Source organism: Odontomachus brunneus, unplaced genomic scaffold (genome assembly GCF_010583005.1).
Source record: "Odontomachus brunneus isolate Ranch 3 - 2012 unplaced genomic scaffold, Obru_v1 Obru_scaffold_083, whole genome shotgun sequence".
Taxonomy (NCBI): domain Eukaryota; kingdom Metazoa; phylum Arthropoda; class Insecta; order Hymenoptera; family Formicidae; genus Odontomachus; species Odontomachus brunneus.
In genome coordinates, this window is record NW_022639533.1 from 457,032 (window position 1) to 471,017 (window position 13,986).

A 13,986-nucleotide genomic window follows, 5' to 3' on the forward strand; every position below is an offset into this window, starting at 1 on the left:
CGGGGGGGGGGGGGGGAGAGAGGAGGATCAATTTTCGATCATAAATTTGTACAAAGTTTCTTTTGTACACCTCTCACACATTGGAGTCGCCTACACTCTATAAATATTAGTTTTAATTCTCAGCAATGTACGAGACGTCCGGAGAGAGTTCTCTTGTAGCAAAATAATCTTTGCGATCCTGTATCGGAAGATGTTATGTTGTGCTTGCCTCTGTTTATCGTTTGTTATGTCCCATATAGCACAAATGTCCAATAGATAGATGTCCTAAGAATGTTTTTAGGATATCTAGTGAACATTTGTGTTATATGGGGTGTGTATATGTATATGTGTGGTGTCTGTTTTAATGAATAATACTAGTAAGCATTACTCAAATACAGTGTGAGTAACACTCTCTTCTTGTATTGTAAACTTCTTTGTTTGAGACTAAGGCGATGCGTGTGCGACTGTATAAGTGTAGATGCAAGAGTACGCAATGAATGAATGTATGTATGTATGTATGTATGTATGTATGTATGTATGTATGTATGTATGTATGTATGTATGTATGTATGTATGTATGTACGTACGTACGTACGTACGTACGTACGTACGTACGTACGTACGTACGTACGTACGTACGTACGTATGTCACCACGAGGAAAAGGATGAAGTAGCAAATTCTCGATCGGTGAAGTTCCTCTATCTCGTCTTTGGATTGAAAACACGGCGATCTCTACTTTGGTAAAAGTACAATGTCTTCCGCATATCGGGTACTCACAAAACCGGGCTCGGCGTAGCTCTCCTTTGCCTCCGTCGCTCCGGCTGCGTCCGACTCGCACTAAAGTCGCACAAGCGACAGGACTCCCGGAGTTGGAGCTTCGCGCTGATGCTGTCGAGGTGAGAAACCGGCGCTTTCTCGCCGCGTTACGATTTCGCGCCCCTAACAAGCGGATTGTACTACAGTTGTCGAGAACAGTCGTCACCTTTTCACGTGCTCGATATAACAGTGTTCGTCGGGGACTCTTGTGTCATCGTCGCCGCCGCTGCTGTCGTCGTCGTCGTCGTCGATGTCGTCGTGGTCACCGCTGTTGTCATTGTTGCTGTCGCTATCGCCGTTGTCGTCGTTGAATTTATTACGCTGCTCGACGTACTCGACTCGGAGCTCCGCGTGTTCGAATCTACTTCCAAACGCGGTCTCTTAGTCTCCTTGTGTCCGTCGGATGACTTGGACTTCCTTTTGTGGTTTGAGCTCGACGAGTGCGAGCGACTCGATGCCGCGTGGCCATCCTTGTCTCCGCGGCTATTGGATGTCCTCTCCTTCCCGTGTCTGTGGCTGTAGTGATGACTGTAGTGACTCTTCCTCCTGTCCTCCAGCCTCTCCTCGCCATCCTTGGAGTCCGTCCGCTCGGATTTCCCGACGGACAGAGGTGGACAAGTGTGTGGTAGTCCGGGAATCTTCAGCGCGTCGTGCTCGCCGGCTTCGCCAGTCTTTGATTCGGATTTTCGCTGTGAACTACCGTGACGGTGCCGATCATGCTCTCGTCTGTCGCGATCTCTTCTCTTCTCATGCCTCCTCTCTCTGGAGTCCTTTTCGTCCCGGTACTTGCTCTTCGATTTGGAGTGCGACGCGCCGTGGCAATCGGACGATTTAGTCGAGTTGTCGTCGCTACTGCCGTTTCTACTGCTGTGTCTCTCATTTTCGGTGGATATCGGAGACGTGGACGTCAATGACGAGGAATATGAGGGAACACCAGTGGTAGAAGTCGTATTCGAGATTACGCAGCCAGTATTACTATCAGTGGTCGAGAATTCGGTCTTCTCTTCGTTCTTCGCTCTCTCCTTCGCCTCATCTTCCGCGGTCTCGATCAATGCTTTTACCGCGTTTTCCGTCGCACATTCCATCTTTGACGTGAACGCCAATACCGTTTCTCCCTCCAACAAATGACAATAGCTCTCTAACTTGGCAGTATTGTCCTTGAACCTCCGCTCGGCGATCTCGTAGCTTTCTTTGCGAATTCTTTCCAGCACCTCCTTCGAGGCCTCGGCGACACCGGTGCGCAATGACTGACACACTTCTTCGACGTCGGTCTTCGATTTGTAAATCGCTATCTCCAGTGCTTTGTCCACCACCTCGGTGGCGTACGTCTTGGCGACGGCTTGTCGTTGCGTCAGTACCTCTTCTTCGGGAACAACTGAGTCGGTCTCCGAAATATCGACTGGTGGAGACAATTCCGAGCCGCTTAGTCGTCTCTTGGCCTCTTTCATGGAAGACGAGCTACTGCTGAAGCTGCTTGGAATCACTCTGGTTTTCATAAGATCAGGAATACTTTCCTTGCTTGATATACTGTTACCATTGGATCTACCATGGTGGCTACAATGATGCTCCAACTTGTGGCCACTGTTATCGTATTTTTTCTTCTTACAGGAACTGCAGCTGTGATGACCACTACTTGACTTGTCGTCGTTGCGGTGGCGATCCTTGTGTCGCTTCTCCGATCTCTTCTCGTCCCTGGTCTTGTCGCCGCTCTGCTTCTGCTCGTTTATGCCGCTCTTGGACGATTTGGTGCTGCCGAAAGGATCCGACGGATTGTCGGTGCCTTCTTCTTTGTTCTTTCGCTTGAGTGATGAATGTCTGGAGTGATGTTGACTTTTCCGATGCTTCCCGTGCTGATCGGATTTCTTCAAATTACCCTGATACTCAGCTGCTCTCTCCTTCGCTTTCTTCTCCTCGAGAGAGTCAATTGACAATTTCTGCTCTAAGCGTTGCCGATTCGTGTTCTCCTTCTGCTCGTCGCCGATGCTGACTGCTTCAAGCGGCTTCTTCTCCTTAATGCGATGAGCAGATTCGTTCACTACGCGGCTATGTCTGATACTCGTGCTATGCTGCGACTCCGGGTAATACTGCTTCAGTCTGATGTGCCAAGCGATGCTCGAGACGGCAGAGACCGTTCTGAACTGGTGGATGATGTTACGCGGTAGAAAATATATGTCGTTGTCGTAGAGATTGATCTTGGCGTAACGAACGCCTTGTCTGCGCAGCTGATTCAATTTTGCATCCTCCACCCACTGCACGCATTGCGATATAGGCGGCTCGTGAAGATCCAACTGCAATTTCTCGACGAGCTCGTTGAAATCCCCCGCATAGAACGCCACCACGTCTTTCGTGATCCTGTTGTATTCGGACGGCTGGCCCCCGTGTACGGCCTTCAACACGCCAACAGCGGCCGTAGTCATCCTGTCCAATCCATGGCCGACGTGATCCGCGTGCGCCTTCGTGCGATCCTCGAACATATACTCTCGAGCCTCGCTGAGTCGCGGCAGATACTGCAGATTTCTCAGCTCGTTGATGCCGGTTCTGCGTCGTTTGTATGGGCTTTTGTTTATGTCGGCTGTTGGCACCAGTTGCTCGCCTGGTCGGATCCACAGGATAGGGCCATCATTCGATTCTTGCGGCGTGTCCATCTTTACAACAGAAAGAGGTCCCCAAGGCATTGTCTGGAACATAATTATATTGATATATTAATACGACGAGCGCATGTATATAAAAAGTATATATAATTGTATATATTTACCATTTTTAGAAAGGGATTTTCTTCCAACTTCTGCAGTAGGTCCGGAAAATATCCGCCGACTTCTTCATGAACCGTGCCTACAAGGCTAATTTGGTGTAGTGGTCCATAACGGACAGTGCCGTTATTGTAAGATTTGCAGACTTGATCTTTATACTGAACCATTGTTGTCGTTTCTATATCACTGTTCCTGCCCAATACACCGTTTTTCACAGTCAATGTGGGATAAGTATTCGCCATGTAGTCCAAAAGATCGGGTAGGTATGCAGCCGCATTGTGCACTATACCCATGACATGATGAGCATTCCCATTTTCGTCCTCACCGAACACCACCTGATAAAGACAGATACGATATTACAATCAATCGTTAAATTAAACGTACGAATCAAGAGAGTTCTGAGCCGCACCATGTGTTTTGCCAAGCTCTTCCGACTTTATACATTTAATTATGTATCTATTACTCTGTTATTTCTTATATACATTTACCTTAAAGTATTCCTGTGCTAGTTCTTCCGTCTGTTCATGGGATAAGCTATCAATCTCGTCTTGGTACATGTGTACCACTGATGCGCCTCCATTCGGATAAGTTTCTATATGAATGTATTTCTTGTACTTTAGGCCCTCCAATAATTCACTTTTTACTACTGGACTGTGAAGTGTTTTATAGTTTTTCGTTTGTAAATTTAACCTCAGGTTATCATTGGTAGATTTGGAGAAGGACATGGACATCGGCTTGCCGCTCAGCGAGGACAACACGTGACGGTCGCGCTTGCACTGTACACCGATACTCGCTCTCTTGATATTCCTGCGTCTCTCGCACCGTGAGCAATGTCGTCGTTCGCTGTGCTCCTTCGAGCGTTTCTTGCTAGAGGACGAGCAAGTCTTCGAATGTGAACTGGAAGGTGTATTAGTGGGATCCACGGGTTTTTCTTGAGACACGCCAGCCTCCGTTTTGCTCGACGACGTTACCAGCAAAGCGTCAACTACCAGTTCGGATTTGACTGTCTGCAGGCCTTCCTGCGATTCCATCGGTTCTTTCTTTATTTCAACGTTCTCTACTTTCACTTCTCTCTCTGGAGGTTTTGTCTCTCCGGTAGAAAGAGCGTCTTGCTGTTCGCTGCTCGTCGGTTCTGTCTGTTTGACGTTGGCTTGTGTTTCATCGATCTTCTGTTGTGACGAACAAAATGTGTACTCGGTCCCTTTGTCCGTACGCGTATCCACGTCATCGGTGCCCTCTTCATTGCATTTCGCCGTGCCCATTACAGCTGTAGTGTTCGCTATTGCTGACATCATGCTGATGGAGAACGTTATATCTGGACTGTGAGGGCTCGCGGAAACCCTCGGCGGGTAGTCGGGGCTTCTCGGGCTGCTGATTATCTCGCCGCTACTCTGCGGACTTTCTCCCAGCTGCGGTGTGTTGTTGGAGAAATTCACGCACCCTTCTAATTTCGCTTTTGTAGACAATGATGTGTGCATACCACCCGATAACATTGTATCGTTGTTACACGTAGAGGCGGCCTAAATAGAGGATTATTTGTTGAGCAATAGACATTCGCGGTGTAGTCCAAGTGTAGTGATCAAATATCAATTTATTAACACGTTCGCTGTCAGCGTCACACATGTAATGCACCAATCTCTCACTAGAAACCAAGGTTATATATGTGATAGCAATAATTCTTATTTCTCTCCCACATAAACTAAGTTTGTTTTACACAAATATATAATAAAAAAGATACATGGTGGTAATGTAAGTAAATTCTGATAGCGAATGTGTCAGAAATGTTTTATGAAATTGTGAAGTACCCACATGTATATGTTGAACAGGTTCCCTAGTAGCTTTCACTATTTCATTGTTGCAGTGATCTGGACTATCTGCATCACATATACATATTGTCCCATTTAATAAACACACATACTATTTGTCAATTTTATCTTACCTTTATGTTTAACTTATTAAATGGAAAATAATTTAGAAATATAATAAGTAATATAATAAATATAAAGTATAATAAATAACATTATTTAATTTATTTTCTCTTTATTAATTATTGTCAGACTTTGTCTTTTTTATCCTATTTTATCTTGAAATATATGTGAGAAAAAAATAGATATATATTTATGATAAATATAGATAATGTTGTTCAGTTAAACAAAATCTGTTAGCTCAACTGGCTTTTATATTATATATAAAACACAAATAGAATTCAATGTGTTATATATTAATAGAAGCTTATCTACAAATTCACACATGCTTTTATATATATATATATATATATATATATATATATATATATATATATATATAAATATATATATACATATGTATGTACATATATATATATATATATACTTCTTACTCATTTTTATCAATATTGATTAAGCTTTAACTTTAGTTTGAACTCTATTTAAAGTCAAACTTGAGTTAAGATTTGATTAAATCTTATCGATTGGTATTAAAAAATAAACAGGCATTTAGTTCATAAAATAAGAATAATTAGTTGAATAAAGAATATACTTTATAGATACATTATATAAAAACAATTTTCAAATAACAATAAAATGTCAAAAATAATTATTAACATTTTAGCCCAATAATATATATTTTTGTGATATATGAAAGAATTTTCTTTATGTAAGCTATAGATTTATAAATATATATATGCTGTTATTAAGAAAATCAGCAATTGGTCAAAACATTTGAACATACATGACTGTCATTTTAGGTAAATTATATTGTTAGCCTGAATAATTGAGTTCTTATCGACCAATTCATATTCTTGATTTATTGAAATAAAAGAATATATTGGTATATTCTCATACCTAACAGATTTGCTCTAACCACACTACTTAGCTTATTGTTCATATTAAATAAATCTTACCTTGAGGCACTGAATACGCAGTTTTATAAAAAAGCCATATTATTGAATAATCTCAACAATTCAAACAAATACATTCTCAGAATTACGAACAATGTGGATATGAATGGATCTGCTAACCATCCGGAAAAATTCCGCCGCGAGTTTCGCGCAACGACGAAAGACGCAAAACAAGATTACCGTCTGGTTCTCCCGGAAGACGAGCGGTGCCGCTGTCCGGGTCAGTCCTCTGGTGAGACATGCTGCGCCGTTGGGGGGACGGCGATCGGGACTCGTCGGATTCGCTCGCGACCCGTTTACCCACATCACCGGACAAGCTCGCGGGGTCCGAGTCCCTCTGCAACCTTCCGTGGCCTTCCGTGTTCGCGTGGAACGGTGACGCTGCTGGGAAACCCGTGGGCGTCCTGGACGAACTGCGTGCGGAGGCAGCGAGACTCGCTGCTGCTGCCGTTGTCGTCTTCTCGACGACGCTGCACCACGTCGTTTCGGCTGACGTCGCACTCGTTGTTTCCCCACCGGCTGGCTCGTCCGCTCGCTCGCTCGTATTATTTACATCGCATCCTACGTTTGACACGATACCCGCACCGTCCTCAGATGCCATCTTGGTTCCGTGAGCGACATCCCGGACGCGGCGATACTACGCCGTCGCGGATTGGCTGTCGCGCGGCTCGCGACGGCGCACGCCGCCCGCCATTCGCCCGCGCTAACATCGCCGAGAGGGGGCCGCGCCAGTAGACGGGGCGGTTCTATCTCCGTCGAGGGACATTTTTATCCGCCGGAATCTTCGATCTCCAAACCTCGTTTTCCGCGAAAACTTTTCGATTTCTGCGGCGCGTCGAGCGCGACCGCGACGACACGCGAGACCGACTCACGAAGCACGACACCGCGTTTTGCGCCTCTGGTCGCGCAAAGCGCGACCGGATGTTGAGCTGTTGAAATCGAACATGCTGAGTTCCGGCCGTGTCCGAAAGGAACTTTCGAACGTGCTGCTCAGCAGAGTACACAGAATTACTGTAGAATTACGAGCAAGATTTTTCCCCTTATCCCTTCAAAACTGAGACTTTCGATGAGCGAGTGCATTAGTGCATGATGAAATTAAATTCACGTGCTCGCGAGATTCGACGTGAAGAGAAAAATGGCGCAGCTGTGTGCATACCGACAATTCTCAGCTTACGTAGATAACGTTCTCATTTGGCAATATCGATATATCTCGTAGAATTCTTGCTTTCACTCAACCGTCTTTCACAGAGCTCGAAAGATTTCATCTAGAGAGGAAGCTGCGAGGTGGCTGATCCCCATCTTCGTGGAATATTGTGAACCGCGCTCGCAATATGGCCGTTCAGCGCGAATGTAGAGGCGAATCTAGAGAATAAATACCTTAATTAATTATCGTGTTTAATTGACGATTGATATGGGTCAATTCAATTTAAGGCCGTTTAATAGACGATTAAATTTAGTAAATTTAATTAAGGACTACTTAATTGATAGTTGAGCTTAGTTTTTACTACTCTTTTATATATCACACGTTATATGCTTTTTAATATATATAACTTTGACAATCAAAAGAAAATATCATCTAATTTTCTAAAAATGTTTATGTTTTATTTGCGTTGTTGAGATATAAAGTTAGCGAGATTATTGTAGTTTGAATATGAGCGGGAGTTGGTAAAAATGGCGGATCAAATAAAGGCTGCGTTCGCTTTGGGTACTTATGCGCTGTAAGCGTCATTCTATCTTCTTTCCGCATGTAATGAGCGATAAAGATAGAATGACGTTTAGAGCGCGTAAGCGCCCAAAGCAAATGGCCTATGGCCGGTATTCATAGTCCAATCTTATATTTAAGATCATCTTGGCTGCGTTACAAAATTTTACTTGGTGGATAGAGTATATTTAATTGACCAATCGTCATAAAAAAATCCTAGTTCTTATTGGTCAATTAATAAATGCTACTCTATCCGTCGAATAGAGTTTTGGAACGTAGCCCTTAAGTACTGTTTTAAGATGTCCTGAACCAATCACAGAGCCATATTCGCATCTTAAGACATTACTCAAGATGGTTTTGAAATAAGATTTGACTATGAATACCGGCCTATAAGTCGTGTTACTTTATGGCTAGTTTCCAGATCAAATTCGTCTTATGCAAATTCGGCTCCTGCATACTGTAACGTCCGGATCTATTTTAGAACATTAACAATATATTATTATAGACCGGGAGGCCGACTTGTCTGATTTCAGACATCACTAGATATTATATCCCTATGTTACTAGATGTAAGTACGTGCGCATATGCATATTCGCGAGCGTTAAAACATTATAATTAAAATGCCGAATGCTGCGTGCTGCTGGAGAGTCTCGAAATCGACGGATCTCGGATCGACCCAAAGAAACCGCTATCGCTCAGTGCGATAAGCCAACATAAACAGGAGCATGAAAGCTGAATCCTAAACACCACTCAGGACACCGACGCGGTGACATCATGCAAAGGAATGAATCTCTTCCCTCGCCATAACTCCATGGACCAATCGGAGAACGACTCTCAGCGACAAAGCGACGTATAAAAGCGCGCGCATTTGTAGAGAAGGCAATATATATAATTATTTTCTTCTCATAGTTAGTCTCTGGTAGCTTCATGTACTTATTCAGTATATTATACTTAGTCGTAAAATCCGACTGTGTTGCAATTACTTTTGCCTACCCTTCATATTTCAAACGTTGCGAAATCAAATTCTGAATCGCGGGCCGCATCAACCCGCGTGGTATCGGAACATCCGAGGCCGAGCCAGGAGAACAAGCACCGCTGACTTTTCGCCAGATTCATCAATCGTTTCGCCAGGCTCCCGAGACCCAGGGTAAACTCGGTGAAAAGCAGAGTGACCCAAAAGCGGAGCCATCACTCTGTTGACCGTCCACGTAAGTCACTGATTTCACTACTTTCAAATTTCCCTATATAGTTATCTATCGTGGACGTAACAATACAAAACGCGGCAAAAACGACGCAGTAACCAATCAACGTGCCTACGAAAGCTGGAAGTTTATTGGCTATCGAGTCGTTTCTCGCCGCATGGCAGGCAAGGCGAATCCGCTTGACGACTCGCGGAGGACGCCAACGTGCCAGCCAATCGGCTGCCTTTTCCGCTGTATCCGGAAGTACCGCGGTTCGATCGTTTCCCATGCATAGTAGGCGCGTCAAGCTCTTAGCTCGTTGTTCATGGCCGTATAAATCGCTTGCGCGCCGCCAATTCGGCATCACGCAGCGTGACGAGAGCGAGCGCCGTACGGGAAATAAACAGAGTGCGGTGTGTAGTGGTGGCAAGAGCGCGCGTTTAACGATGTCGTCGCCGAACAAGAAAGCCAAGGAGCTGGAGGATCCAGGCTCTGGCGAGGGGGATGCGCAGGATTTCATACGGAACATCGAGATACAGAAAACCCTGGAGGAGATCGACGGTTGTCAGAATCAAATCGATGGTCTCAACGAGAAGGCCAGTGACGAGATCCTCGAGGTCGAGAAGAAGTATAACAAGCTGCGAAAGCCCTACTTCCAGAAGCGTAACGATATCATCAAGAGGATACCCAACTTCTGGGTCACTGCGGTATCCTTTTGTTAGACGCCCGGTCGCTCGTTCGCTAAAGCGACGCGAGGCACGGCGCGGCCGCGCCGTTTTGACGTTTCTCGGCGATGCCGGCGTCCGCCGGCTACAGCCGCCATCTTGCCTACTTGTATACGTGCATAAGCGTGTCTAACCGTGCATGATATTACGCATGATTTTACTGATACGTTTTCATCTCAATTAGCAATTAATTTTATTCACTCGTTAGATCACGTTGCCCCCCGTCGCCGCGGTATGACATGTCACGCTGTGATTTTTCAGCAGTTCACATATAAACAAAGAACGTCGCGCATACGAATAGAACGACATGCACTGTCGATACGCTTTTGATACGGATTAGCGCGAGAAATCTCATTTCCGCGTTTATCCCGAACGACAATACTGTTATATTCTGTAAGATCTGATGCATGTTATTCCTTAATAAAAGTTTAGTTTGTAAACAACAAAGAAATAGCAGAAATATTGGAAGAGGATGAGGAGGATGTCTTGAGATATCTAAACAAATTGGAAGTCGAGGAGTTTGAAGACATCAAATCTGGCTATAGAATTAATTTTTATTTTGACAAAAATCCATATTTCGATAATGAGGTTTTAACTAAGGAATTCCACTTAGGGTCTTCTGGTGAGCACGTTAGCTTGTCGACTTATTGTTGTTGAATTAATGATACATAGAAAAGCGCGATAATCCAGTAGTATTTAAGTGAGAAATGTCTGCTGTGCTGTTTGCACTTTAGTTGAGTGTCGTAGTTGCGATGAATCTCCTGCTGTTTTGCAGGAGATCCAGCATCTCAAAGTACACCTATCTGTTGGAAAGAGGGCGTGGACTTAACGAAGAAAGCAAAGACCAAAGCGCCATTAAAAGGACGCAAGAGACCACTCAAGCACAGATCATTCTTTGACTGGTTTACGGATCATGGTGATCCAAGCTCGGACGAGATAGCTGAATTAATTAAGGATGATATGTGGCCTAATCCACTGCAGGTAACATTATTTCAGAGGTGCACATCAAGACTCCTGATCCAATTTCTGCGAGGAACCTGAATGGATAACGTCAGAAATGAGAAAACGCACCAAAGATTCTTACATGCCTTTTTCAACTATAAAGATACTTGTATGAAAAAACACTTTAGATCGTTCGAAAATATTCGCAAAATGGTCTGAAAACTATCATTTCTCTTGACAGTCAATAACCTTAAAATTAACGTGGCAAAATTATGAAGAAAGATAAGTCAAAGAAAAAGGTTGCATATACATTAGTTATAATGCTATATTAATTTTATTGATTGTCAAGGGAGTGATAATTTTTTAAGCATTTTATAAGTATGCGCTCAAGCGATCTAAAGCGTTCTTTCACACAAATACTTGAAAAAGGCATACAAGGATTTTGGGTATGCATTTACTCGCTTCTGACGCGATCAATCCAGCAGATCTGGTTCTGCAGTAGTCGAACCAGGAGTCTTAAGAGGAGTCTAAGACACAATTGGTTTGAACAATTTTGTTTATATCTGACTCATAATTTGATATGTGTTTTAGTATTACCTTGCACCAGATATAGACGTCGAAAATGGCATTGAAGGTGATGGTGAGGAGTGTGAAAGTGAAGAGGAAGAAGAGGAAGAAGACGGCGCAGATGACGGTGACGAAGGAGGAGAAGGGGGAGAAGGTGAAGAAGGAGATGACAGTATAGTGGTAGTCGAGGACGATGTTGATGAGGATGATGAAGAGGAAGAGGAGGCTGTGAATGACGAAGACGACGGTGTAAATGAAGAGGATGATCTGTTGGGAGAAGATGAAGTGGAGCGCGAAGGTAAGCGATAAAAATTGGCAAAGATTGACACATTATTGAATAGTACGCATGTGATACATATATACGAGCATTTGACGGTTGCAGATGGAGAAGAACCTGAATAGAGTCGACATTCACTGTGAAAGAATGAATGGAATGAAATATACCGAATCAATCAATCGAGAGCAGAGAAAGTCTACTAGACTGAAAGATATGCCATATGAATAAATCTCAGGACACACTTTTTGAATATATGAAAATAGAAAGGCAGAATTTAGAAGATCTAGACTCTTTCGATTGAGAACCTACATATGTATAAAAATGCAACATTTGTTAAGATATATTGAAAGTGGTTTGAAAGGAAAGGGTCTGGATTAAATTAGGTAGGCTCCACTCTCGCACGAAAATTGTATCAGAACATAACACAAACTCCTCAGTTATATTCATATGGCCTAGTCGTTCTCTTAATAAAATATGCGACAGAAAATGTCTGACCTGGTTCTTAATATTGCAGATTTTACCGATAAGTTAGAGTATAATATGAGACGAGATTTCAGGTGAAGTAAATTCAATTTACTTGCTTTTTTCATAAAGTTTTTCGTTAGATATGATTTCTAGAACGAGGTGTTTGAGTAGAATTTTTGAGAGTGACAATTATGTATCTACTTTCGCACACAAAAATTTTTACATAACTATACTGACCTTTGAATGAAATACAAATAATGGACTGAGGATTTTTTTTAATCCTCTGTTGAAATTCACTTGACTTTTATTTTACAGTTGATGTTGCAGATAATACCGCACATAATGAGATCTCCCCATTTTACAATAAATTAATAAACTCGTCGTTCGATATAGTTTTCCAATGATTTTCGAAAGATGCGTATTATTATTTTTCATATGTTATATTAATTGTATAAAACGCTATGATTATTGATGTTATATCAATGTTATAAGAATTAAGTCACAATATAATACTGCTCGCGAAAAATATGCGATTCTCAAAATCTAGAGAGGCTGTAGTGATTGGCAATTTACTGATTCATAAATCAGTCTGGATCATTACGGTTTTACGATTATATATAGAAGAGAGCATAGTAAAGATTAATACATGTATAAAAATATCATGAATATCAAAAGGATAATTTATATTCGAAAATGCAATTATTATTACATTTTTATTTGATCTTTTATTTGATATATAGTTCTATGTTGCATGTAACGTTTACAAGAACTGATCTCATTCAAGCGGCGTAATAATATGTTGTCGCGCACAATCTTACGCTCAAACGCTCGTTGACACATTCTTCGATGGAAGATTGCGACGCGCGTAATCGTATATCTTATTATTCACAGAGATGTGTTGTATCTTTCACTAATTCTCCGTGAGATGACAATATACGATAATCTAGAAAGTATATTCTTTAATTTAGTACGTTATTATTAACAATGGCGCTTTTGGGACTTGTCACGCTCAAAAAAGCATTCTCTAATCTTACTTCACCTCGTTCATGTTCTTCCATACTCTTTGTAACGACGCAGTTTACTCATTGTCACGTGAAGTAAGTGTTTCGTGAACATTTCTCACATTTGATACATTACGTAGTTCTATAATGGTGATTTGACTTTACAAGATTATCGTATGTCGAAGGTGGAGTCAACATAGGTAGCTCGGAGAAACGATGCTCTTACCATCTCGATAGGAAGAAAACGATACGAACTGTTGACTGCACACTTGCATGAATGAACAGAATCTCATTGTTACCTAGTATTCCGTGAAGCTAGGAAGGAAGAAACAAGTAATAATCCTCGAGTAGAAAGTAATAATCCTGGTCGATTTTATAAATAATTGTCTAACTTTACAACAAAGTACAACAGCGATATTTTTTAATCGGACGTATGTCCTTCTCTCTTTCTCACTTATTTCTTTTTTTTTTTTAATACGATTCTGTCAGTATTTATTAGATTAGTACGTGTTCCCGCTAACATGTATGAGAACAAAAATATTGTCAAAATTATAGAAGTAATGAGACCAATAAGATTCGTATTTTACCATTAGACGTCTGTGTTTATGTATATATTTACACTGATACCTATTGATTATTCGCTTCGTTACGTCTTTTGAAAATAGACTTAGCTATCCGTAGGAGGGGAAGGAGCGGTAAATT

General features: G+C 42.3%; 2 protein-coding genes across 3 annotated transcripts; one reads left to right on the forward strand and one right to left on the reverse strand.

The window, feature by feature from the left end:
* Positions 1-6: 6 nt before the first annotated feature.
* On the reverse strand, positions 7-7,256 carry LOC116847802. Its single transcript, XM_032823190.1, has 5 exons — positions 6,605-7,256; positions 5,356-5,420; positions 4,035-5,066; positions 3,552-3,881; positions 7-3,474 (listed from the first exon to the last, which is right to left on the reverse strand). Exons 1-5 carry the CDS (start codon positions 7,023-7,025, stop codon positions 967-969), a joined length of 4,356 nt encoding a protein of 1,451 aa, XP_032679081.1. The 5' UTR covers positions 7,026-7,256; the 3' UTR covers positions 7-966.
* A 2,392-nt stretch (positions 7,257-9,648) lies between these two features.
* Positions 9,649-13,876, forward strand: LOC116847810 (protein SET). Of its 2 annotated transcripts, none has more exons than XM_032823206.1 (5): positions 9,649-10,014; positions 10,465-10,654; positions 10,808-11,013; positions 11,566-11,839; positions 11,924-13,876. In XM_032823206.1, exons 1-5 carry the CDS (start codon positions 9,754-9,756, stop codon positions 11,941-11,943), a joined length of 951 nt encoding a protein of 316 aa, XP_032679097.1. In that variant the 5' UTR covers positions 9,649-9,753; the 3' UTR covers positions 11,944-13,876. The 2 variants fall into 2 exon arrangements, with proteins under 2 accessions (XP_032679097.1, XP_032679098.1); XM_032823207.1 differs by having other exon boundaries at positions 10,817-11,013.
* Positions 13,877-13,986: the final 110 nt, after the last annotated feature.